The 27589-nt window shown below is 45.3% G+C and overlaps 1 protein-coding gene across 1 annotated transcript in view; it reads right to left on the bottom strand.

The window, feature by feature from the left end:
• Window positions 1-4112: 4112 nt before the first annotated feature.
• FLT4 (fms related receptor tyrosine kinase 4) overlaps window positions 4113-27589 on the bottom strand; it is a 111248-nt gene continuing 87771 nt past the window's right edge. Inside the window, exons 16-30 of the mRNA XM_038740580.1 lie at window positions 26892-26998; window positions 25815-25950; window positions 24028-24132; window positions 22051-22164; window positions 20559-20647; window positions 19858-20011; window positions 18499-18593; window positions 16838-16960; window positions 14667-14778; window positions 13908-14007; window positions 13440-13545; window positions 11903-12042; window positions 9749-9869; window positions 9217-9302; window positions 4113-4854 (exon numbers count right to left, since the gene is read on the bottom strand). Of these exons, the coding sequence (XP_038596508.1) occupies window positions 4635-4854; window positions 9217-9302; window positions 9749-9869; window positions 11903-12042; window positions 13440-13545; window positions 13908-14007; window positions 14667-14778; window positions 16838-16960; window positions 18499-18593; window positions 19858-20011; window positions 20559-20647; window positions 22051-22164; window positions 24028-24132; window positions 25815-25950; window positions 26892-26998 (1808 nt within the window). The 3' untranslated portion in view covers window positions 4113-4634. The remainder of the gene's footprint in view (window positions 4855-9216; window positions 9303-9748; window positions 9870-11902; window positions 12043-13439; window positions 13546-13907; window positions 14008-14666; window positions 14779-16837; window positions 16961-18498; window positions 18594-19857; window positions 20012-20558; window positions 20648-22050; window positions 22165-24027; window positions 24133-25814; window positions 25951-26891; window positions 26999-27589) is intronic.

The raw sequence follows: 27589 nt of genomic DNA, 5'->3' as shown, positions 1-27589 counted from the left end.
GGACAGGTCACACATTCCTGCTGCCAGTGAAATATACGAGCTGCCTCATGATAAGAGCTCTAAAACCGTCAGTTGTCCTGAAAAATATTCCTCCTATAACCACCAAGCCCCATAGCAGGCCCTAGTTTCTTTTTGCTTAAATCTGGGAAAAACTTTAGCAATTGCTTTTAGAATGAGACCCCATTCCTTGTAAGCTGACAGAGTACAGACAGAGTACTCTGTGTAGACAGAGTACAGAACACTTATCTTTTTTAATACCACAGATCTGCTCCTGTATTTTGCAAAGGTTTCATCTGCTTCCAAAGGCAGTTAGTGATAAAAGGACAAAATTGCTTTGGTGTGGCTGACTGTTCTCATATTGGTGAATTTATATTGCGTCAACTTGATAACCTCATATCTACTCCATTGCACAGGAATATGCTAGTAAGTGCTTTCTTAAATACCATAATTAATACTATAATAATTATTTTCTTTTCACTGCCTGCTCTGTCCTTAGGATGAACTGTGCGGCCCCTAGTATCTAAGTGCACAATAGTTGGTGCTCTATTTGATACGATAAGCAGCGTGGTTTAGTGGATAGAGCATATACCTGGGAGATAGAAGGATCTGTGTTCTAATCCCACTCCACTACTTGTCTGCTGTGTGGCCTTGGGCAAGTCACTTCACTTTTCTGTGCCTCAGTTCCCTCATCTGTAAAATGGGAATTGAGACTGTGAGCCGCATATGCACTGTGTCCAACCTGCCAAGCTTGTATCTTCCCAATGTCTGGCACACAGTAAGTGGTTAACAAATATCATAAAATAATTAGTAGATAAAAATGGCTATGACTTTTTTTTGCCTACTTTCATAAGCTATTAGACTAAATAGGGTTGTATGCTAGTTTTGATCGAAAACTTGCCTTCACTGGGAAACAAAACGGGAAGAAAGATGGATCTGGGTTGGTCTGACGGCCTGAGGAAGACCCCAGAAGCATTGCTTAATGGGACTCCCAAACTCTTTTGTTAGGAATGTGCCTTCTACCATTTGGAAATCTTCATTCACTTTCCTGCAGTATCAACTACTCTGATTGATTTATATTTGAAATTATTACACCTCCACCACAATCCTGTGGCTGTCATAGACTGGAGCTATGTGGTCCCAATGCATCATTTTGGGGCTAGTGGAAAGGTCTGAGATCTGCACAATAATATAATAATGACAATAATAATGATGGTATTTGTTAAGCACTTACTATGTGCCAAGCACTGTTCTAAGTGCTGGGGTAGATACACGGTCATCAGGTTGTCCCACCTGGGGCTCGCAGTCTTAATCCCCATTTTACAGATGAGGGAACTGAGGCCCAGAGAAATGAAGTGACTTGCCCAAGGTCACACAGCCGACAAGTGGCAGAGCTGGGATTAGAACCCATGATCTCTGACTCCCAAGCCCGGGCTCTTTCCACTAATCCACACTGCTTCTAGTCCAAGGACAGTAATAATGGTAACTGTGGATTTGTTAAGCATTTACTATGTGTCACGCACTGTTCTGAGCACTGGGGTAGGAACAAGATAATCAAATCAGACACAGTCCTATCCCAGTCTAAGAAGGAGACAGAACAGGTATTGAATACCCATTTTACAGATGAAGAAACTGAGGCACAGAGAACTTAAGGTCATACAGTTGGCTGGTGGCAGAACTGGGATTAGAACCCAGATCCTCTAACTCCTAGGCCTGTGCTCTTCCCACTCGTTTGTGCACTTAATACTTCAGTGGAGGGTAGCAGGTTATTATTGGAAATTCAGTTCAAAGAAGTGGAAAGTATTCGGGCCATTTATTTGCCACATGGTTTGAAAGACTGACTTTTTTTATGGTACGTGTTAGCACTCACTCTGTGTCAGGTACCGTATTAAGGGCTGGTATAGATAAAATGTATTCAGGTCGGACACAGTACCTCTCCCACATAGGGCTCACAATCCTAATTCCCATTTTACGGATGAGGTAACTGAAGCACGGAGAAGTTAAGAGATTTGCTCAAGGTCACAAGGCAGACAAGTGGTGGAGCAGGATTAGAACACAGGTCATCTGACTCCCAAGCTCATGATCTTCCCACAAGGCCACGCTGCTGATGTTCGCCCAGAGGGCTGGGATCCTTCTCTGTTTAACTGCTTCACACAGCGCACAAAACTATGGCTCGTGTGAAAGTTTAATAAATACTTCTGACGATGATAATGATGATCATTATCTCTGGGTGTCAGCTGGTTGCAACGGCAATCAAAATATAAAGCATAACACATTTCTAACATCAACTGTGTAGTATAGGAATTTATAGGTATAGCCTTTTTTTTAAGCATATTCTTAATAAGGTATTGACATTAATTCAATGAAAGCAGGGTTACCACACCAGACCGGTGGTGATAAACTAAAGATGGGAAGAATCCTGGTCCAATACTGAGTGGGAAAAATGTTGCCTGTCGGAATGAAATGCGCATTCCACTTTTATCACCGAACTACAGTAGATGATCCGCTGAGTAAAGTAATTAAGGTGGTACTGCCGCTCTGGGCTTGACAGAAAATAAAATAGAACTCACTTTTGTCACTAAGATTCTGGTTTCAAATTTATTATTACCATTTGTTAAATATTTTAGGTCTTTTGAAAAGTATCATTACTGTTTACAAAAAGTATGTTCCAGTAAAATTTTGTGTGCAGTTATGAGACAGGAAATAGAGGTGACACAAAAAGGGCAGGAACAAACGATGCATAACGTCTAGAGAATTTGTCTAACTTCTTGAAAAGCACATAACACCACTGATCTTTCTGTGGAGAAAACTTATTTCTGCGTGATAGTGTTGCACTTCACATAAACCATAAATAGCTCTCTTTTGAGGAGGAGACAGTAGAGCTCCCATTCAAATTCAAATATAACGAAGCAGACGACACATTGAGGAGCCCCACTTGGGACGAATCACCGTTGAGAAGGTCTGGACAACGAGGATTACAGATTCATAAATGCATTCAGCCTATTACAGAGTAAAAATATAATCTGGAGAAAATAATGTCTGATACAACAAAATACCAAAACAATACCTTTAGTTCTGTACACAAGCCTGTCCTGCAAGCACTTAACTCGGAAGTGGAGACACCCATGGTGAAGGGAGCTTCTGCCAACAAGGAGTGGTCAGAGACTAAAGATGGAAAAGGATAATGTGAAGTATAACAAGTCACAGGAAACACATCTTGGGGTTTGGGGGACACAGGGGCCTCTCCAAAGAGTCTCTTGAGATGCTGCTGTAAAGATGATCAGTAGTTGGTTTCTTGAACCAAGGAGAAAGACGGATGGATTCTCCAAAGGATGTCAAACACTAATGTGTCCAGATGGGCCTCACAGAATTTGCCATGATTCTCCTGGACTCATCAGTTTCATGAGCTCTTCACTTGGGAACCCGTAATCGTCTCTTTTCTGGACATCCTTCATAAAAACCAGGCAATCTTACTGGGTTGACCATGGCCTTAGCCTAAATAATCCTTCACGAAAAACGCACACATGGGTAAATGAGATGGAGCTCCTCTACGGAGCTTTTGCTGGTGTCTCTGCTACTGATATCAGATATTTACTTTCCCAAGTTACAACTCTCACCTGGATTCAAACTTTTCCCAGCTTTGTTTAAAGGGGAACAACTTAATGTTACTGTAAATACGTACAATTCTTTTTTGCTTGTCTTTATTGATGACCCACTCCCGAAATTGAAAACTGATAATAAAAAATACTTTCTCCTTTGATTCAATCCATTCTTTTCAAACATCCAATTAGAAGGCCCTACATAGTTGGCTGTCTTTGCATTTCAGAATTCACACTGGTATCACAAACCATGGAAACAGTGACTTTGGAAAAGATGCAATTCCTCTCCTCCACGCCACCCGTCATAACAAAATTATAAAAATTCTTAGTTTCAGTCTCAAAGGTAGCCAATAGAGGCAAACATATTTAACCATTAAGGCTCGGTTGTAGAAGTGTTTTCTGTTGGTAAGTGAGCCAGGATCCTCCACAAAGGGATATTAAGGAGAGGGAATGGAGATCTATCAATCGTATTTATTGTGCGCTTACTGTGTGCAGAGCACTGTACTAAATGCTTGGGAAGTACAAGTTGGCAACATATAGAGATGGTCCCTACCCAACAGTGGGCTCACAGTCTAGATCCCTGAAGATTGATACCTACAAAAATCAGACTGTGAGTCCAAGACAAATATATCCAGGGGTTATCCAGGGGACACAGGTATCTGAGTGCATATTACAGCAAGACCTCATTGCTTTTGTTGCAATTGTGAAAAACTTAGTATTTGTTTTTCATTCTTCTCAGCTGAGTATGCCATGAAGAGAGCCAAAAAAAAAAAATTAATGTAAGGGGAAAAAATTCCTACTAGCTCACGAGGAAGAAATCTAATGAGATGAAATAGGTGAATCCAGGTTCGTCGTGTTTCTGGTCTTCTCCCGATAAGTATTTCGTCTTTCAGCTGTTTGGTGGGCAGAGGGAAGTATCTCTCCCCTCCATAATCCTGTACTTTTGGCCATGGGGGAAGCTCCTGTTTTGCAGTCATGGTGTGGCACGAAGGGTTAGGGGCTGTTCTCCCACCTCGGTGTCTCTGCGGTGTGATCTTTTCAATACTGATCTGAGAAGAAGGAAGCGTGGATGGTGGGAGGACTGGCCAGCTCTCCTGGTGGGGTATAGCTGCCATCCTCAGAGTGTTCCGAGAGCTCCCCATATTCGCTGTTATAAAACGTCTGACCTCCCAGCTGGGACTGGTATGACGGCCGACATCTACCTCTTAGGTCTGATCGTTCCCTGTTCGAATCCACGTTTCTGCCGGGCTTTTTACTGCTGCGAAGGCAAATGTAACAGATGCCTGATATTAGTCTGAGCTCTCATTTCTTTCTTAAAAAATGGCATTTGTTAAGCGCTTACTGTGTGCCAGGCACGGGGCTAGGTCTGGGGTAGACATAAGCAAGTCAGGATGGACACAGTCCATGTCCCACATGGGGCTCACAGTCTTAATCCCCATTTTACAGATGCGGTAACTGAGGCACAGAGAAGGGGAATGATTTGCCCAAGGTCACACAACAGACAAGTGGTAGAGCTGGGATTAGAATTCAGGTCCTTCTAGATCATGGTGTTTCCATTCATGCAAACAATAATAAGAATAATAATGGCATTTATTAAGCACTTACTATGTGCAAAACACTGTTCTAATCGCTGGGGGGATACAAGGTGATCAGGTTGTCCCATGTGGGGCTCACAGTCTTAATCCCCATTTTACAGATGAGGTAACTGAGGCACAGAGAAGTTAGGTGGCTTGCCCAAAGTCACACAGCTGACAAATGGCAGAGCCAGGATTTGAACCCGTGACATTTGACTCCAAAGCCCGGGCTCTTTTCACTGAGCCACGCTGCTTCTCAACAAGCCAAGTCTTCCAGGTTTGAAGATGAAAAGACCTTGTAACCTCCCCAGCGCTTAGAACAGTGCTTTGCACATAGTAAGCGCTTAATAAATGCCATTATTATGTTTCTAGCCTGATATAGTTGGAACTTTATCAACCAATAGTAATTATTGAGCACTTATTGTGGGCAGAGCATTGTACTAAGGGGCCTGAAAAAGTACAATATAACAGAGTTGGTAGGCACATTCCCTACCCACAGCGAGCTTACAGCCCAGAGGGGAAGACAGATATTAATATAAATAAACAAATTAGATAACGGATTCATTCATTCAATCATATTTATTGAGCGCTTACTGTGTGCAGAGCACTGTACTAAATGATTGGCAAGTACAAGTTGGTAACATATAGAGATGGTCCCTACCCAACAGGGCTCACAGTCTAGAAGATATGTATATAAGCGTGTGGAGCTGAAGGAGGTCTGAATATAGGGTGGAAATACAAGTGCAAGGGCGATTCAGAAGGGAGTGGGAGAAGAAGAAATGAGGGCTTAGTTGGGGAAGGCCTCTTGGAGGAGATGTGCTTTGAATAAGGTTTTGAAAGTGAGGAGAGTGATTGCCAGTCAGATATGAAGAGGGAGGGCACCAGACCAGAGGCAGGATGCGGGCAAGAGGTCGGCAGTGAGATAAATCAGTGTTCAGTGAGTAGGTTGGCATTAGGGAAGGAAAGTGAGAGGGCTGGAGGATGGTTACTTTCTAACTAAGATGAAAGAGCGTGAGGCAATTTCTCAGTCAAGCTTCCTCCTGCGCTTAACACCATATCCTCTGTGTAATTAGGATCCGTGGATCTGGACGAACAAAACTGTGTGGGAGTGAAGAGGTGCTGTTGTAGACGTGGACACAGGTACACCAGGAGTGCAAAGTGAGGAAAGCCTGAACACTGCTTGAGAAAGGTACGCTTTCAAAGTAAAGTTGAAGCAGCACGGTGTAGAGGATAGAGCACAGACCTGAGAATCACAAGGTCGTAGGTTCTAATCCCGACTCACCACTTGTCTGTTGTGTGACCTTGGGCAATCACTTCACTTCTCTAGACCTCAGTTCCCTCATCTGTAAAATGGGGATTAAGACTGTGAGCCCCACACAGGATAGGGACTGTGTCCAACCCGATTTGCTTGTATCCACCCCAGCACTTAGTACAGTGCCTGGCAATAATAGAGCTTAACAAAGAGCTCTACAAAGAGTAAGAGCTTAACAAATAACACACTTATTATTATCATTATTAAAATGAGTAACCACTGAATTGGATGCTCCCTGGCCCTAAGTGATTCACTGGTAGTAAACTGGGAGCATTTTCTTTGTCACCAGGAATCAAGCAGTCTCCGACTGTAGTAATGCACTAAATGCTACCTTAGTGACATGAAGGACTCATGACGCCGTTTGTTTTTTCTGACTGGTATTTGGTAAGCACTTACTATGTGCCAGGCACTGTACTAAGCCCTGGGAGAGATACAAACTAATTAGGTTGGATACAGTCCCTGTCCCACACGGGGCTCGCAGTCTTAATCCCCATTTTAAAGTTGAGGTAACTGGGGCACAGAGAAGTGAAATGACATGCTCCAAGTCACACAGCAGACAATCAATCAATCAATCATATTTATTGAGCACTTACTGTGTGCAGAGCACTGTACTAAGCACTTGGGAAGTACAAGTTGGCAAAGCCAGGCTTAGATCCCATGTGCTTCTTACTCTCAGGCCTGTGCTATGTATGCTAGGCTACACTGCCTCTCTGCTTCTCAAAGTACCTCTCAATATGAGGAAGGAACCTAGGTATTGGAAGAAACACCTTGAATTTGATCTTTCCATTGGGTAAAAGACGATCAGCTACATAGCCTTTGTAGTGTCATAGTGATTTGCACCTGAGTAAATATGAAATGTCATGACTGGATTAGATTAATCCGTCCAGTCCGGTATTCTGTACGTGATGGTGTCCACCATATGCTGGGTAGAACTAACTGATGGTTACCCTTCTTGCCATCCATCCTAATGTTTAGGAATGTACCGTGAAATATCCCAAGCAGTACGGCCTAGTTAAAAGTTCATGGGCTTGAGAGTTAGAAGGCCTGAGTTCTGATTGGCTCTGATTGGCCTGCTGTGTGACTTGGGGAAAATCACTTCACTTCTCGGTGTCTGTTTCCTCATCTGTGAAATGGAGATTCAATACCTGTTGTTCCTCCTCCTTGTACGGAGAGCTCCATGTGGATCTAACCCGATGAACTTGAATCTGCCCCAGTGCTTAAAACAGTTCTTGACACATAGTAAGCACTTAACAAATACCATAACCATGATTATCAGCATCAGCATCATCATCATCAACACTTTTGGCCCTTACAATTCCCCCTAGCTTAAATAATGTATCCTTTTAAAATGAGAGAATTGAGTCTTCCAACCTATAGTCACATTTTAAATAGTCTTGTTTTACTAATTCAGCAATTGATGTTTCTTATTGAACCTACCCCTTAATATGTTCTTCCCATCTAAATTTTCATCACTGGAGCTTTGTGACTACTCTTCAAAGGAATCAAATGAATCTTGGAACTTGAGGAATTACTTTTAAGGAATTACTCTTTTAAGGAATCAAATCAATCTTAGAGTGTAAGGATAAGACAGTGAACCTCAGCGATATTTACAAAAGCCAGTGGAATGTCTCTCCCCTCTCCAGTTCATACTTTACTCTGCTGCCAGATCACGTTTCTGAAAATCTCTTCAGTCAATATCTCCCCACTCCTCCAAAACCTCCATCGTCAGCCATTCCATTGCCACATCAATCAGAAGGTCCGTGCCATCAGCCATACGGCACTCGATCAATTTTCTCCCTCCTACCTTACCTCATTAATCCTCTACTACGACCCATTCCCCAGACTTTACTCCTCTAATGCCAACCCACTTTTTGTACCTTGATCTCATCTACCCTGTCTCTGTCCATATCCTCCTTCTGGAACTCCCTCCCTCTTCATATTTGACAGTCCACAACTCTCCCCACCTTCAAAATTCTCCAATAATCATATCACCTCCAAGGGGCCTTCCCTAAGTCCTCATTTCCTTACCCTCTTAAGCACTTTGATGCTCAACGCAATCCCACAGCACTTAGGTATGTATCCCTATACTCTACTATTTTCCATAACTAAAATTTATTTCAATGTCTGCCTCCTCCTGTAGACTGTAAGCTCCTGTGGGCAAGGATCATATCTACCAACTCTATTGTATCGTACTCTCCCAAATCCTTAGTTCCATGCTCGGGCCACAGTGAGTGCTCAATAAATTGGACTGACTGATCGCATGCTGGTAACAGAGACATTTCAGCCGCAGCAGAAATGCCAACTTTTCATTCTGAGTGCAGGAGCATAAACTGGGCAGGAATTAATTTTGTGGGGGGTGGGAGGGATGAGAACTGGAAGGGGGCAGACTTCAAAGGGCTCACAGGCCCGAAAGCCACCATTCTTGGCCTTTTCTGCCATGAAAGGAGACTCTCAGGTCTTCTTCACAGATCTGGGATGATTGAGATTGGGAATCACCCTTGCAGAATGGACACCTATGAGTGGAATTCTGAGAGTCATTAGATGGCAAAACTGGTGTTTGGAAATGGTAGTGGTTGGACTTACTGCATGTTATGATAAATCCTTCAATTCATAGTTGTTTTTTTAATAAACTAAATACGGTTACACCATTTTACAAATGGAAAAATCGAAGCCCAGAGACACGGCTCCGAAGGTCTGAAAATAATCTGTCCAGCGGGTGGGAAAGAGAAATTACCTGAATCCACCTTCTTTTCTGTGTCTGTTTTCTATCCTCTCAAATTCCTCAGATGCCAGGACCATCCCACTGTCTGTCTGGTTGTCCTGTAAGGAGACAAAGGAGGCTTAATCATTCTTATCTTTGACAGATGAGTCATTCTTACCACTTGGTACACAGAGCCGAGATAAGACTTTTAATAAAAGCAAATAGAGGAAGTAATGGGAACAGGGAAAATATCATGTGAAGCCGGGGTGTCCCGTGGTGAAGAGCTTGTATTCAGTCATCATGACAGCTCTGTGGTGTCATTTTTCCAAAATGAGATTGTTCAGGGCTAGCAAAAGTGAGATGACCCCTGAAAGGCTCTAACCCACTGGGGAGTCGGTAAAGGGGATCGTCTGATGTATTCACAGGCAGTCTGTGGGAGGATCGCCCCATTAAGTGTTTGATGGATGAACTGAACTGGCCCTGCTGTACTTTCCTGCTTCATACTGAAACTCTGCAGACTAGACACCAAATACCTTAACTTACCCTCCCCACCGCCATAACTTACCGGGTGTGTCTTATACATCGTGTGTGTCATGGGAAACTCCTCAAAGGTTTTTATTCTGGATGGACACCTTATCTGATTCCCTCCGGTCAAACAACCAGGAAACGACACACAGTTATAGTATCTGTTTGAAGAAAATGTACAGTGCAGAAAAGTAATAATAATAACAACAATTCTGGTGTTTGTTACATGCTTACTGTGTGCCAGACACTGTATTAAGCCCTGGGGTGGATACTAGCAAATCGGGTTAGACACGGTCCCTGTCCCCATAGGGCTCACAGTCTCAATCCCCATTTTACAGAAGAGGAAACTGAGGAACAGAGAAGTGAAGTGACTTGCCCAAGGTCACACAGTAGACAGGTGGCAGAGCTGGGATTAGAACCCACAACTTTCTGACTCCCAGCAAAAGGAACTGCTGCAGTAATGACTTTAGCATCACATGCCCCTCTCAGATTTTCCTAACTTTTCCCGTCCTTCCACCCTTCCCAGAGCCACTTCCCTAACTCCACCACCATTACTAGTCAGCTCTGAATAGTAATAATGACTGTGTTGTGTTATGTGCTTAGCACTGTGCTAAATGCTGGGGTAGATACGAGATCAAAAATTTGGACACAGTGCCTATCCCTCATGGGGCTCCTGGCCTAAGCAGTTTATTCTGTGAAACAGAGTTTATTTTCCTTGTATCAAGAAGAGTATGAGGAAGAAGACATGGGGAGAACGGGTTAGGAAAAGGGTGTTGAAGGGAATGATGCCAAAGACCCAAAATGTACAATAATGTCCCTCCAGTTCACTGTGGACAGGGAACATATCTACCAATTCTGTTGTATTGTGCTCTCCCAAACGTTTAGTACAGTCCTCTGCACACAGTATGTGCTCAATAAACACCACTGATTGATCTTAAAAGCAAGACTAATTTTATGCCCTCAATAAACAAAAAAAGTCAATCCCAGGAGAGGAAGGGAAGCAACACCAAGTTCCTTCTTTCATTCAATCGTATTTATTGAGTGCTTACTGTATGCACAGCACTGCACAAAGCGCTTGGAAAGCACAATTCAGCAACAAATGGAGACAATCCCTACCCAACAACGGGCTCTCCGTCTAGAAGGGGGAAGACAGACATCAAAACAAGTAAACAGGCATCAATAGCATCAGTAGAAATAGAGTTATAGATATATACACATCATTAATAAAATAAATAGAATAATAAATATCATTTCTATAAGCTCCTTGAGGGCAGGGATCATGTCTACTAACTACTGTTAGTCCCTCAAGTGCTTAACACAGTGCTCTGCTCATAGCAAACTGTCAATAAATGTCATTGACTGATTGATTTCTAATCAAATCAGGCAGTGCTTGAAGAGAACCATCCTTTACTGACAGTAAATGGACCAAATGAACTTTCATTTATTCAACTATATTTAATAATAATAATAATAATGATGGACTTGTTAAGTGCTTACTATATTTAGGCACATGCTCTTCCCTGCCTAACAGCACCACATCACTTATGTACATATCTGTAATTTTATTTATTTGTATTGATGTCTGCCTCCCCCATTCTAGACTGCAAGCATGTTGTGGGCAGGGAATGACACGGAGTAAGCTCTCAATAAATACAATTGAATGAATTGAGTGCTTACTGTGTGCAAAGCATTGTACTAAGTGCTTGGAAGAGTACAATATAACAATAAACAGACACATTCACTACCTACAACACATTTACAATCTAGAATGAAAATCAAGCAATCACTAGTATTTATTCAGCGCTTACTGTGTGCTACTGTATTATTATATTAAGTGCTCGGGAGAGTTCAGTACAACAGAATTAGCCCATAAAGAACTTACAAGATCATTTTCCCCTTTGACCTCCATGAGCCAAGGCTCCCAGCTACTCAATCACAGTGCTATTGGAACTGAGGAGGAGCAGGGAAAATCATGGGGTCCCGCTGAAAACCAACGGAAAATCTCCCCCAGTTGTGCATATTTTATTTCCAAGACTCAAACAGGACTCATGTAAATCCTGATGGTCTGATTTCAGGACCATTTAAAACATTTGATAGTCTAATTCTTTCTTGGATTTTTGCTCAATAGTTTCCAAATTGCTTTTCCCATCTAATCCTATTTGGTCTGATCACCAGGGGGAAAATAGGGCCTTACCTTGCTGCTAGACTATGGCAGCGGAGTCTCATGTCAAATTCCTCTTCGTCGGAGTTCTGGTGGGCAGAGGAGGGCACCTGGGAAAAACCGTCATCCTCGGAACTCTGGGAGTCATTGAGGGGGATGTAGTCCTTCCCCTCCTGATAAGAAGGACAGGGAAAACTTCAGAGACAGAGCTATTATTATTATTATTATTCTGTGGCCCAAACTTGAAATAAATCCCCCGGGTTGGGGCACTCAGCCAAAGCAGCACAGTCTAGTAGATAGAGCACAGGTCTGAGAATCAGAAGGACCTGGGTTCTAATCCAGGCTCCACCACTTGGGCGAGTCACTTCACTTCTCTGTGCCTCAGTTACTTCATCTGTAAAATGGGGATTAAGACTGTGAGCCACATGTTGGACGTGGACTATGTCCAACCTGATTAGCGTGTGTTGAAACCCGCACTTAATACAGTGCGTGGCACACAATAAGCACTTAACAAATACCATTAAAAAAACCAGAAGATTCTCCCCACATAAATCAGCCATTCAATCAATCAATGGCATTTATTGAGACCTTATTGTACTGTGCTCTTGGGGAACGCAATACAATAGAATTGATGGACACAATTCCTATTTTTAAAAAAACGTTATTTGTTAAGCATTTACTAAGTGACAGGCACTGTACTAAGTGCTGGGGAAGATACAGACTAATCAGGTTGGACATAGTCTAGGTCCCACAGAGGGCTCATAGTATTAATGCCCATTTTACAGATGAGATAACTGAGGCATAGAGAAATGAAGTGAGCAGACAAGTGGCGGGGCCAGAATTAGAACCTAGGTCCTTCTGATTTGCAGGCCCGTGCTATATCCATTAGGCCACACTGCTTGAGATAACCAGCCCTGTACCACCTGCCCCATACTATTTTCTGAGACAAACTGACCAGTGCCATTTTTTTTTTGTATTTGTTAAGTACTATGTGCCAGATACTGTAGTAAGGGCTGGATAGATAAAATCCAATCAGGTTGGACACAGTCCATGTCCCATATGGATCAACCAATCAATTAATCGTATTTATTGAGCACTCACTATTTGCAGAGCACTGTACTAAGTGCTTGGAAGAGTACAATACAGCAGAATTAGCAGACTCGTTCCCTGCCCATAACAAGCATGGGGCTCACAGTCATAATCCCCATTTTACAGGTGAGGTAACTGAGGCACAGATAAGTTACTTGCCCAAGGTCACACAGCAGATAAGAGGTGGAGCTGTGATTAGAACCCAGGTCCTTCTGACTCTCAGGCTCATGCTCTCAGTTTCTAAGACAATCTGTCCAGTTCGGATGTCTGAGACAATTAGTGCAGTGCCATAGTCTGAGATAACCAGGCCAGTGCCAGTGTCTGAGACGACAAGCCCAGTGCCATTATCTGAGCCTGGTACCGATGTCTGAGAAAACTAGCCCAGTGTCATAATCTGAGACTACCAGCCCAGTTCCATGGTCTGACTCAACCAGACCAGTACCAGTTGGTGCTGGGATGCAAAGGGATGCAAGGGATTCACCTGCTGAACATTTTCCTGCAATAGATCTCCTAGGATCTCCACCAAATCAGAGAACGTAGGTCTCTCTTTGGGATCTCCATACCAGCAGCTCAGCATAATGCGGTATCTGTCAAGAGAAGAAAACAATTCTGTCTTCCATATTAGCTCATCCCTTTCTACTTTGGGGAGATTAAACAAGATGACGGCCTCATGGGGATGAAGAAAGGGGCTGCCTCCTACTCAGACTGAGTCATTCCACACACACACCGGGATAAATTTTTTGTTTGGAGGCTCATTACGGACCCTAAAACCCGGTTTTTGCATGAAGCTTCTGGGTTTGTTCCAACTATTACATCAACTCCATCTTAATGGCAATGGAGAGCAAACCCTTCTGGTTCAGGGCACCCCAGAGGGGTGCTTGGTTGGACTTAGTTTTCAGCCTGGCACGAGGTGACTGGTGTCTGTTTGGGGCTGATGTCTGAGACCCACATTTCCGCTGTGGCATATTCTGGAGCTCTCATTCTGGTGCCATCCTTCAGTCTCTGGCAGAAATCCTCATTTATCTGCACTCCAGGGTATGGCGATGCACCTAGACAATTACATGACAATTGAGTGAGGTAAGCACAGTCGGAAACCACATTTCCTCCAAGAGGCCTTCCCTGACTAAGCCCCCCTTTTCCCCTTTTCTTGGTCCCTTCTGTGTTGCTCCCTTTTTTCTCCCCCCCATCCAGCCCTACAGCACTCGTGTACGTATCTGTAATTTATTTATTTTTATTAATGTCTGTCTCCCACTTCTTGACTGTAGGCTCGTGGTGGGCAGGAATTGTGTCTATTGTTGCATTTTACACTCCCAAGTACTTAGAACAGTGCTCTGCATGCGACTGAGTGAATGAATGAACAAACAACACAAGGACCCAACTCCTATTTGACCTGTCTCTCCAAATCCCTAGGAGTTAAGTCCTTGCTTCTCCTCCCAGCACCTATAGAGGAAAACTCCCTCTCTGCCCCCAACCACCTTCTTCGTCCATCTCCTAATCAATCAATCAATCAATGATATTTGAGAGCTTACTATGTGCAGAGCACTATTCTAAGAGCTTGGGGGAGTATAATACAACAGAATTAGCAGACACGTTCCCTGCCCATAATGAGCTCACAACAGCCGGCGCTGCAGAAAGAGACGCTTCTCCTTCTCGAGGACACCTCTGCTTTCCCTTTGATTCTTCTCCAGGCTCCCCATTATCCACTCACCTAGAGAAAAGATCTCCCAGAGCAGAACTCCAAAGGACCATACATCACTCTGGGTGGTGTAGACTTTATCAAAGATGCTTTCTGGAGCCATCCACTTCAAAGGGAGGCGGGCCTGGGAAAGAGAGGCACACAGAAAGAGTCACGCAAAACACCCTCGGAAATCCTGTTCATGGAGGGGGTAGCATCATGGTCTAGTGGAAAGACCAAAGTTTGGGGAGTCAGGACGTCTGGGTGATAGCCTCGACTCTTCTCCTCACTTGCTGTGTGGCTTCAGACAATTTATTTAACAACTCTGCGCCTGCTTTTCCTTGTCTGCAAAACGGGTATAATAAATAATGCCTGTCTCTCCCTACTTCCCCGGGGTATTTTAGGGATAAAATTAGTTAACTGAGGTAAAATAGATAAAAGTATTACCTCAATTCAAGTGAATCAGCCAGTGATGTTGACTGAGCCGTTACTGTATGCAGAGCACTGTACTATCTATGCACTTGGGAGAGTACAATACAATAAAATTGGTAAACAGAATCCTGGCCCATAAGGACCTTACAGTCTATAGGAGATATTAGTAGTATGGTCCTGGAACACAATATTATTCCTGATAATTTATGACATTTTTTTAGCAAGTGCCTCCTAGTGTGCTCAGTGCTGAAAAGAGATGAGAGTGGCAAGACCACTCAAATTACACAAAGTCACTGATCCAATAATTCTCTCCCTTATACCAACAAAGAAACACAAACATTCCTGGCAGGTGGATTGATGGGGAGATTTGGGGCCTGTGAATGGATTAAGATGGACAGGTATTTTAGGAAGCTGAGAGACGGAAGCAGAGTAATAGAATAGTAGTAGGCTTGGAGTCAGAAGATCTGGGTTCTAATACCTGCTCTACCACTTACCTACTGTGTAATTTAGGGCAAATCACTTTGCTTCTCTGGGATTCAGTTTTCTAATATGTAAAAATGGGGATAAGATACCTGTTCTCCCTCCTACTTAGCCTCTGAGCTCCATGTGGGACAGGGACTGTATCCTACCTGATTGACTAGTGTCTACTCCAGTTCTTAAAACAATGCTTGTCACATAGTAAGTGCTTAACAAATTAAATAATAATAATCTCTCCACTTTCTGGTCATGCTGCCCCAACAAAAGCTTTAGCCTTCATGTATATGTCAGTTTATTAATTCATTCAACTCTGTTACTCATTGAATATTTGGTCGCTTATACCTGCATGTCTCCCCAATTAGACTGGCAGGGACCGGATATTTTACTTCTCATACATGTTCCTAAATGTCCGGTGAAGTGCTTTGCACATAAAAGGCACTTAATCTATGCTGCCATCCACCTACACAACAAACAGTAATGCTTTATCACTGACTTTAAGGCATTCCATCAGCTTTCTCCTTCCTAATTTACCATGCTGATTTCCTAACTAAAACCCAGCCCAAACACTTTGCTCCTCTAATGTCAAGTTGCTTACCTTATCTCAATTATGTCCATCTCACCACTGATCCCTTGCCTGCATTCTCCCTCTGGCTTAGAATTCCCTCCCTCTTCATATATGACAGACCACCACTCTCCCCACCTTCAAAGCCCTACTAAAAGCATATCTTCCCAAGAGGCCTTCCTCGACAAAACACTCATTTCCCCTGCTCTCTTTCCCTTTTGCTGAGCCCACTGTTGGGTAGGGACCCTCTCTATATGTTGCCAACTTGTACATCCCAAGCCCTTAGTACAGTGCTCTGCACACAGTAAGTGCTCAATAAATATGATTGAATGAATGAATGAATGAATCCTTATACTTGGTTCTTTTCCCTTTAAACACGTGATAGTCCCCCCAGGCTCAGCTCCACAACACTCATGTACAATCTGTAATCTATTATAATATCTGTTGTCCCCTGTAGACCGTGCATTCTTTGTTGGGCAGGGAACAGGTCTACCAACTCTTTTGTACTGTACTATCCCAAGAGCTTAGCACAGTGCTCTGCATACAATAAGCATCCAACAAATACCACCGATTGATTGATTGCTGCTGCTGCTACTAGTTGCTGGCATTCCTAGCAGGATGAGGCATCTGAATGATTTCCCCACTGAGGAGATTTCACCCACTTTTGAAAAAATGTATTTATTCTAAATCCCGCCTTTATCCAAGGGCTTTTGATCTCAGACCCCGAACTCACGCTGCCCTTCCTGACATAGTCAGGATCCTTGTAGATGTCCCGGGCCAGCCCAAAGTCACAGATTTTCACCACATTGTTCTCTGACAGCAAGATGTTGCGTGCCGCCAGATCTCGGTGGATGCACTAGGGGGAAATGAGAGTGAGAGGAGATCAGAAAGAATCCGAGACAAAGGTCTCCCTAGAGGAAATAAGAAATGGAAATACCAGGAAGCTTCCCTCTATAACAAAATGAAAGCAGGAAGTCAGAATTTTAGGGGTTCGCAGGCCCAGAGACCTAGGCTTTAATCTGGCCAGCCAGCCCTCAAATGGAAATTCACCCTGGGACTCACTGCTTCTCTGACACATCCACAAATCCCAGCAACACCAGGTTCAATTCAGAACTGAATCTTGCAGGATATATAATATAATATAAATAATATAATATAAACAATAAAACACATTATATATATATATATATATATATACACATTTTGCAGGTTTATAGATATTCCTAGGTTTATATGAAGCAGCGTGGCTTAGTGGAAAGAGCTCAGGCTTGGAAGTCAGAGGTTGAGGGTTCTAATACCACTTCTGCCACTTGTTAGCTGTGTGACTTTGGACAAGTCACTTAACTTCTCTGGGCCTCAGTTCCCACATCTATAAAATGGAGACGAAGTCTGTGAGCCCTATATGGGACACCCTGATTATCTTGTACTACCCCAGTGCTTAGAACAGTGCTTTGCACATAGTAAGCACTTAACAAATGCCAACATTAAAACAGCATGGACTAGTGAAAAGCGCATGGGCCCGAGAGTCAGAGGACCTGGGTTCCAATCTCAGTTCCGCCAATTGCTTGTTGGGTGAATCTAGGGAAGTCACTTCACTTCTCCTGTGCCTCAGTTTCCTCAGCTGTAAAGTGGGGATTAAATCCTACTCCCTCTACTTAGACTGTGAACCCAATGTGGGAGGAACTGTGTCCGGCCTGATTAACTTGTATCTACCCCATTGCTTAGAATGGTGTTTAGAACACATAGTAAGTGCTTAACGAACATAATAGCAATAATAATAATAACGATAATAACAGTTGTTAAATCCCCAGGGCCCAATTAAACATGTCCACCTTTCCCTACCCACAAACACCTCTCTACCCCATCCAACCTGCTGCTTCTTGGCTGGATAAACTATTCAGTTGTTTATCATTTTTCTTTTCTTTCCTTGACAATTTATTTGCTTTGCACAGAGTCAGATTGTCCTAGTTTACCAGTGGCCAGGTGCTGACAGTTAATTGTTCTGAAGCAAATACAAGTTATGTACCACACTCCACCAAAGGTTTTGATCAACAACACAGAACACAAAGACATCTCTCTCTCTCGTGTGCCTGGGGGAAGGCTGGAGACTGTACTAAGCACTTAGTACAGTGCTCTGCACACAGTAAGCGCTCAATAAATACGATTGAATGAATGAATGAATGGAGAGAATGAAAAAAACTCCCCATTCCACTCCACTGAACTCTGGTCTTTCTCCCCCCTCCAAGATAAGGCATTAAATGGAGGTCTGTCTTTCCTGAGTCAGATTTTTTAGAGTTGCTTTAGAACCCTTTAATACTTGGTTTCTGGAATTCATGCAGTGTCCTTCTGGAAGTGTGTCGAGTGCAATTTTACCAGATTCTAAAGCCAACTCACCTTTCTGGAAGCCAGGAACTCCATCCCTCTGGCCACCTGGAAGCTGTAGCAGATCAGGTCTTCCATGGTCAGTGGGCTTTGCCACAGATCATCCACTGTTCCGAACAAACAAGGGGAAATTTAGGTCTGTGAATCGCCAGCAAAAAACTCATGAGCTCTCCCAAGCACTTAATACAATTGCTAAGTACAGTGTAAGCAATTTGCTGATGACCTGACCCAGGTGCGGTGACCTTTTCAGCACCTACAGACTTCCACAAGGCTGGAAGCAGCATTGTTTGGCACTAAGACAGGACTTTCCTGTCAGGGCTGGGAAAAGAACTATCCCATTAAGAAGCGGTAGGGCCTAGCTGAAGGAACAAGGTCAGAGAGTGAAAGCCGAGTTCTAATCCCTACTCCTCCACTTGACTGCTGAATTACCATAGGCAAGTCACTTAACTTCTCTGCTGCTCATATGTAAAATGGGAATTTAATACCTTTTCTCCTTCTCCTTTCGATTGAGACCCCTTATGAGATAGGAGTGTGTCTGACCTGCTTATTTTGTACCTACCACAATGGTTGGTCCCCCATAAGTGCTTATTGATAATAATAATAATAATAACAACAATAATAATTCCTAGTTAGAGAGACCCAGAAGACTGTCTGAGTTTGGAACTTCTCTCAGACAATACGTAATTTACCCCTCCCCTACCGACCCTAATTATTGACTCTCTTTTTATGGATTATGGTTATCTACTTGTTTCTTCTGTTCAACTGTAATCTCTCTGTTGGCAGAGAACTACGTAGTCTTCATTTTTTTTAACGGCATTTGTTACGTACTTACTTTAGTCCAGGCACTGTACTAACTTCTGGGGGTAGGTAAAAGCTAATCAGGTTGGATTCAGACCATGTCCCACATGGGGCTCACAGTCTTCATTCTCATTTTACAGATGAGGTAACTGAGGCACAGAAAAGTGAAGTGACTTGCCCACAATCCCACACCAGACAAGTGTTGGAGCCAGGATTAGAACCCAGGTCCTTCTGAGACCCAGGCCCAGGCTCTGTTGCTTCTCAGCCTTTAACCTGGTATCTTCATATCCAGTTTGGTATACATCTCAAGGATGTTCAGTAATGCGATTGACAGCTTGACTAAATTCACCAGCCTCCGACGCTCACTGGCACTCTCACTTAGTATCTACAGGGGAAGAGACGCGGTACTACAAGGAGGATCCTGCAACCCAATGCAACAAAAAAAACAACCCTCTGCCCATCATTGGAAATTCAGGCTAGGGTGGGACTGGTGTGACGTGTTGCCAGTCATTGTGTTGCTTCGGGCCAGTCACTTACAAGGCTATCATATGGAGAGTTTTCAGACCTCCTTACCTTCCTGGACAGGTTGGGCCCGGGCAGGCTGGCTCCTGCCCATCAGCAGCCTGACGAAGATGGCACTGTCACTGGTCCCGGCTCGGCTCCTCCGGTCGGCCTTCACCGCTTCCACCATGGAGCGGACTTGGCTCCTCAGCCTTGGGGGCTTCTCCTGAGGATACGGACAGGGTCACAGAGGACAGCGTGATACACTCTAACTAATCACTGCGGCGAGGAGGGGGCTCTGACACACACGCCCCAACTTGGAGGGGCTGGTCTCTGCTTCAGCAGAGGAATACCAGTGCTTTGGAACTCTATTGCAGAACTCTTGTCAGTCCTGTTCTAGGACTCAAACCTCCACTAGGATTTTTTTTAAGGGCCACACATGGACTTATATAGAATTTTTCTCCCATTTGGTACATAATAATAATAATAATGGAATTTATTAAGCACTTACTAAGTGCAAAGCACTGTTCTAAGTGCTGGGGAGGTTACAAGGTGATCAGGTTGTCCCTCGGGGGGCTCACAGTCTTAATCCCCATTTTACAGATGAGGGAACTGAGGTCCAGAGAAGTGAAGTGACTTGCCCAAAGTCACACAGCTGACAATTGGCGGAGCCGGGATTTGAACCTATGACCTTTACACAAACTGTTCTCTTGTATGGTAAAGGAGCCCCCACCCCCTTTCAAGTTTGTTGCAGAGAAAAGAAGGCAGCCTACCCTGAACGGGCTGAATCCTTCGCGCTTGGTCCGCAAGTAGTTGGAAAGATTCCCGTATTTACAGAACTCCACGATGACCATGAGAGGTCCTGGAAGAGGAAAGAGAGAGGAAGAAGGGTGTGGTGAAGTGTGGCACTTCCAGAGGGCACCGCCTGGGCACGGGTGGGGCTGGGAAACATTGGGATGTATGGGAAGAATGGACGCCGAGGTCACAAAGTCCCAACCCGCTCCGACTCTCAGAGTGGAAGCAGCTGTGTCTCTCTCTTGGGACACAGCCCAAAGAGCAGCATCACTCCGCTTCCCCAGCACGTGAATCGGAGCCTCCTAGACTGTAATATGTTGCCAAGTCAATCGATTAACACAATTCTTCTCTCCCTCTGGCCCAGACATAGTGCCATGAGCATACAGTTGATGGGTAACTAGGTGCCAGTTCCCCTCAAAAGGCACATCACTCCCTCACCACCTTTGTGGACTCAACTGTAATGCAAGAAATAAGTGACATGGGTAATACGATCCCTCAATCAAAGATATTTATTAAGCACATACTGCATGCAGAATACTATACTAAGCGCTTAGTAGCACTGTGGAAAGCTCACGGGCCTGGGAGCCAGAGGATCTGGGTTCTAATCCCAGCTCCACCACATATCTTCTGTGTGACCTTGGGTAAGTCACTTTATTTCTCTGCACCTCAGTGCCCTCAACTGCAAAATGGGGATTCAATACCTGTACTCCCTCTTGTTTAGACTGTGAGCTCCATGTGGAACCTGATGAGCTTGTATCTATACCCCAGCGCTTAATAGAGTGCTTGGCACATATAAGCACTTAACAAACACTACAATCATTATTACTATTATTACAACACAGCAGATTTGGAGAAACACAATCCCTGCCCATGAGGCGCTTACACAAAACTCTAGATAGTGGAAGGGAGGGGATTGGGCCCCATTTGGGAAACAGGGAGAAGTGGCCTGGGTCAAAAGGAGAAGTGGTTCTTGCAGAGTTGAGTAATAATAATAATAATAATAATAATAATAATAATGGTATTTGTTAAGCTCTTACTATGTGCCAAGCACTGTTCTAAGCGCTGGGGGGGATGCAAGGTAATCAGGTTGTCCCACATGGGACACACTCAATTACACTCTCATGCAAATATCCATTTGTACCCATTGACTGAAGTTCATTACGAGCAGGGAGCAAGTCCTCTAATTCTGGTGTATTGCACTCTCCCAAGCACTTAGTACAGTGTTCTGCACATAGTGCTCAATAAATACCATTGTTTGATTGACTGGTGGGCTTGGCCTGGGGAAATAAATGAGGGCACTGGAGCCCCAAAGCTGGAGCTTAGGTATTTTCTATTCAGTGGCTAACCTTTTAGGGGTGACTTTCAGTCAGGCAGCCCATCCCGTCTCCTCTACCCCGACTCCTGCTGCCAATCTAGAAGACTCCTCGTCTCTACCCCTGGCCCCCCACCGGGACATTTAATGGCACTTACCGTTGGGCTTAGTGCAAGCACCCAGCAGGTTGACGACATTCAGGTGGTTTCCAATGTGGATGAGGATCTTTAGCTCCGACATCAGCGCCTTGTGTTCGCTGGCGGTAGCTCCCTCTGGAAACAGACATCAGAGAGATGAATGGTTCCCCTCAACACTCCCTTGTCCCAAAATTAGGAAAGCTGTTGTGCACATCGGCTGCCTTTACTTTTTTTTACGGCATTTGTTAAGCTCTATATGCCAGGCACTGTACTAAGCACAGGGGTAGATACAAACTAATCAGGTTGGACCAGTCCATGTCCCACATGGGGCTCACAGTCTTAATCCCCATTTCAGGGGGGGTCAGAGTGAGCCCCCCCGGACCCTCTCCCTTCTGCATCACCCTGATTTGCTCCCTTTAGGCTGCAAACTCATTGTGGGCAGGGACTGTGTCAGTCTATCGTTCCGCTGTACTCTTCCAAGCGCCTAGTACAGCACTCTGCACACAGGAAGTGCTCAATAAATACGACTGAAATAGGATTGAATTTTTCAGAAGAGGTAACTGAGGCACAGAGAAAGCAAGTAACTTGCCCAAAGTCTCATGGTAGGGAAGTGGCGGAGCCAGGGTTAGAACTCAGCTTCTTTTCACTCTCAGGCTCGTGCTCAATCCACTAGGCCACGCTGCTTCTCTTTACTCTTAGAGGGGGAATCCAGAGAAAATTCAGAGGCTTGAAAACCAAAGGCCAAATGGCATTAATATTTAAACCTCTTGGTTCTCCTGGGAGCTTTGAAAAGGCCCCCTAGGAGGCATGTTTTCAGCTCAGCATCTGTCCCTCTTTCCGCCTACATTAGCAGAGGGAGCAGAGCGGGATCGGAGGGTGAAATCACGAGGATCTGTTGGGAAGACTGCCTGGGCTTGGTATGGCCCCTCATCAAGTCTCCCACGAGAAGCCACTTCCAATAGCCCCCGGTGTTTTCCTGGCAACCCAAAGACAGGAACTGCAGCCAGGAAAGGAGGTCTGGGAATGGGGTCCGAGCTTCCAACAGGCCACAAGTGCAAACTGGGATAGATCCTGCTTGAACCTCAACAGATCCGGTGAAGGGCAAATGAAGTGGCCTGTCAGGGCCACCTGGGAAACCTTCTGGGGGGAAATCGGGTGAGAGGTTCACAGCCAGGGATCTAGGCAAGTACAGGACTGTCCCTACTATTACACAGGATAAATGGACTATAAATAGCTTCCTGACGATGCTACTGGCCAAGCAAGTCAGCAAAAGGAGAGAGAACATGTGGGCCCACCTGATGGTTGGCTGTAAAGTGCTCTCAGCATTGTGTGAGCCCAAGAGGTTCACGCAATGGGAAGCAGTGTGGCCTAGTGGAAAGAGCATTGGCCTGGGGGTCAGAGGACCTGCGTTCTAATCTTGTCTGCTGAGTGACCTTGAGCAAGTCACTTAATTTCTCTGTGCTTGCTACCCTCCTACAAAATCGGGATTAAGTCTGCGAGTCCCAGGTGGGACAGGGGCTGTGTCCAACCTGATTATCTCGCATCTATTCCAGTGCTTACCCCAGGCTATGTACCTGGCCCATAGCAAGCGCTGAACAAATAGGTCTGAAAAGAAGGAGAGGCTCAAGCCTCAGAACTTTCTATCTATAAATAAAAAGTATTTATTAGGTGTTTACAGTGTGTACAGCACTGAACTAAGCACTAGATCTCTCTCTATGTTCTTCTCCATGGCAGTGTGGTCTGTTTCAGATCCTCAGCCCCTAGGGGAGAGGTTCCATGTCTGCTTAATGTGCTGGAGGGCATCTGAAACAGAACCTGAGAAATGATGAAGAAGAGGAGGAGGCAGCCTAGAAGAGGATGAGGCCGGAAGCTGAGAGACTGGAAATGAGATAGGATCAGGGGAGGAAGTACATGGATCTCACTCGGGGGCAAAATCTTGACAGCTACCCCAGAGTTTTTCTTGCTCATGTTCAGATTACCAGTCTCCTATCCAGGTACCTTTCAGCATTTTAACCGCCACCGTCTCACAGCTGTTGCCCTTGTTGATGCCAAAGGCCGAGGCCTCCACCACCTTCCCGAAGGCTCCGTGGCCCAGGATTTTTCCTGCCAAGGAACAGAATGGGAGGAACAGGTCAAGGAAATGGCACTGGGAACTGGGACGCGGGCCGTGGGGGAGAGTCAGCGAGAGTTCAGATTGGAGGAGGGCCCGGGAGGGCTAGGCCAGACTAGAAGGGGATGGAGGAGTGCAGAACACAGGCAGGCGAGCAAGGTGAGGTTCATTCATTCAATCGCATTTATTGAGCGTTTACTGTGTGCAGAGCACTGTACTAAGCTCTTGGGAAGTACAAGTTGGTGACATATAGAGACAGTCCCTACCCAACAATGGGCTCACAGTCTAGAAGGGGGAGAGGTTGGATCTGGTGCATAACCTAAGGGGAGAAGGAGACCACGGGGTGGACGTGGACCGGACTGGAGGGTCAGTGAACAGAGGGAGGGCTGAAAACCAGGAGGAGGCAAGGCAAAACAGGAAGGGACCTGCGGGAAGAAAAGACCGACTGAGAGAACAACAAAAAAAAGGGCCAGAAGGGAAAAGGAAGGGGGCCAGCATCCTCCCCTCCCAGGTGGCTGTCTGCCCATGTGGTTCTCCCCGCCCCCAACAAAAGAGAGGGGCTGCAGGAAGAACTGAGGCAGGAAACCAACCACCCAGCAAGGTGAGGGGACATTGGCTGCCCCTGTCTGGGGTGCGTGGGAACCGGGAGTGTGGCAGCCCCGACCGCTGAGGGTGGGAGCCTTGGGTTCACACGCCTGGAGAGGGGTCAGCCTAAGGGCTGCACAGGCAGCGGCTCTGTTTCCGGGATGAGTTTTCCAAATGGAATTTCATTCTTCCGAGTGCCAGCCCGCCCTAGCCAGGTGTGTGGCTGCGTCATCTCCCCCTCTCTCTGTCTTTAATGGTATTTGCTAAGCGTTTACTATGCGCCAGGCACTGTACTAAGCACTGGGTTAGATACAAGTTAATCAGGTTGGAGAGAGTCCGTGTCCCACATGGGGTTCACGGTCTTAATGCCCATTTTACAGATGAGGTAACTGAGGCACAGAGAAGTTAAGTGACTTGTCCAAGGTCACACAGAAGAAAAGTGGGGGAAGCAGCATGGCCTAGTGGATAGAGCACAGGCTTGAGAGTCCGAACGACGTGGGTTCTAATCCCAGCGTGGCTCAGTGGAAAGAGCACTGGCTTTGGAGTCAGAGGTCATGGGTTCAAATCCCAGCTCTGCCAATTGTCAGCTGTGTGGCTTTGGGCAAGTCACTTACCTTCTCTGTGCCTCAGCTACCTCATCTGTAAAATGGGGATGAAGACTGTGAGCCCCTTGTGGGACAACCTGATCACCTTGTAATCTCTCCAGCGCTTAGAACAGTGCTCTGCACATAGTAAGCCCTTAATAAATGCCATCATTATTATTATTGTTATTGATAAAATGGCAGAGCCGGGATTCTGACTTTCAGGCTCAGGCTCTACCCCCTAGATCACACCGCTTCTCTTTCCTCCATTCCTTTCGCTCACGGAGGCTCGAGGGCCTGCAGGAACCCCCACACTCCATGGCCTCATGTGACAGATTTCCTGTGGACCCCTCAAAGCCAGCATGGCTTAGTGATTGCTGTATGTGCCGGGGGAGAGACTACAACTTTTAAAGCGATAATCAACTTAGCAAGTCCTGGTTGAGGCCTTATACAAGGGTACCCCAGGACCACGGGGGAGTGTATGTGTGGTGGTGGCGGGGGGTCCTCACCTAGGCGGAGCCTCTCCCGGGGGAACTCCCACTTGCTGGAGTCGTAGGGCAGGTATTCACACTGGTCCTCGAGGGGGACCTCTCCGGGGTCCATGATGATCGACAGATAGCCGGTCTTGATGTCGGCATGTGCAGGCTGGGGGACAAGAAAGGGGGTTACAGCCACAAGACCAAAACCTCCTGCCCTCCTCCCGATGGGCAGAGAGGAGAGGGCGAGTGGGCCCCATTTTCATCAACATAAACCAACACAACCTCCCGGCTAGCTTCCAGTTCATTTTCTTCCAAAGGCCCATCCTTTGTGGTTCTGGCAGGGATGTGTCTGCTAATTCTGTTGTATCATACACCCCCAAGTACTTAGTACAGCTCTCTGAACATAATTAGTTCTCAAGAATACTGTTGATTAATTCCATAGGCTGTGTCTCCCTGAGTGTCCACCCTCTCCCTTTTAGTCTAGAAGGACTTGAGCTCACATAGGGCAAAAACACAGGCCAAAATGAGCTTTTGGGTTTGCTAAACACTTTCATCTTCTTTCCTCTTTTGTGCCTTTCATTCTCTCATTCATTCATTCAGTCGTACTTATTGAGTGCTTACTATGTGCAGAGCACTGTATTAAGCACTTGGAAAGTACAATTCAGCAACAAAGAGAGACAATCCCTGCCCATAATGGGCTCTCCTGTGTCAGTGCCATCCACTCTCTCACAATGTTGCTTGGTCTGGCAAGGAGCACATTCCCACCTCGTGCCTGAAATTCTAATTTTGCTTTCCAAAAAGCTCACTTCCCAGCTCAATCCTGACCCTGACCAATCTTCTAGACTGCGAGCCCGCTGTTGGGTAGGGACCGTCTCAATATGTTGCCAACTTGTACTTCCCTAGCGCTTGGTACAGTGCTCTGCACACAGTAAGTGCTCAATAAATACGATTGAATGAATGAACGACCCTCCTGGAGCCCGGAACCTCAAGGCGGTGAAGTGAAAAGGCCTGGAGGCAGAGCAAGGACAGGACCAACCCCGCTCCCTCCGGCCGGCCCCATCTTCATCTCTCCTCCTAGGATGCTCTGGAGCAGACTGACGAACCCACCCGCTTAATGTTACAGAAGATGAGGATGAGGAGAATCCAGAAGAAGATGGCAATGACCCCGGTTCCTATGAGGATGACGATCTCCACGTTGGTCTTGTCGTCAGACCCTAAAGAGAGGAGGGAAGGGGCCTCGTCAGAATGGTGAACTGCCACTCCCACCAGCCCCTCCTGGAGAGAAGCTGAAGGAGGAAGTGACCGCAAAGCCACAGGGCCCTCAGGCAGTGAGCATCCTTCCCTTGGGTACCCACTTAATAATTTTTTATGTTTGTCTCCTCCCTTGGAGTGTAAGAACCTTATGGGTAGGGAGCCTGTATTTCCCAAGCACCTAGAACAGTGCACTACACCAAGTTAGTGCCCAATAAATGTTACCATTACTATCACTAATAATAGTAATAATAATAATAATAATAATAATGACATTTATTAAGCACTTACTATGTGCAAAGCACTGTTGTAAGCACTGGAATTAAAATCACATCTCCACATCTCCACTACTCCCTCTCCCTTCTGCTTCGCCTATGCACTTGGATCTGAAACCTTTAAGTACTTGATAGTCATCCTACCCTCATTCCTACCACACTTATAATAATAATAATGTTGGCATTTGTTAAGCGCTTACTATGTGCAAAGCACTGTTCTAAGCACTGGGGAGGTTACAAGATGATCAGGTTGTCCCACGGGAGGCTCACAGCCTTCGT

Source organism: Tachyglossus aculeatus, chromosome X1 (assembly GCF_015852505.1).
Source record: "Tachyglossus aculeatus isolate mTacAcu1 chromosome X1, mTacAcu1.pri, whole genome shotgun sequence".
Lineage (NCBI taxonomy): Eukaryota > Metazoa > Chordata > Mammalia > Monotremata > Tachyglossidae > Tachyglossus > Tachyglossus aculeatus.
This window is presented reverse-complemented; position numbering and strand designations above follow the sequence as displayed.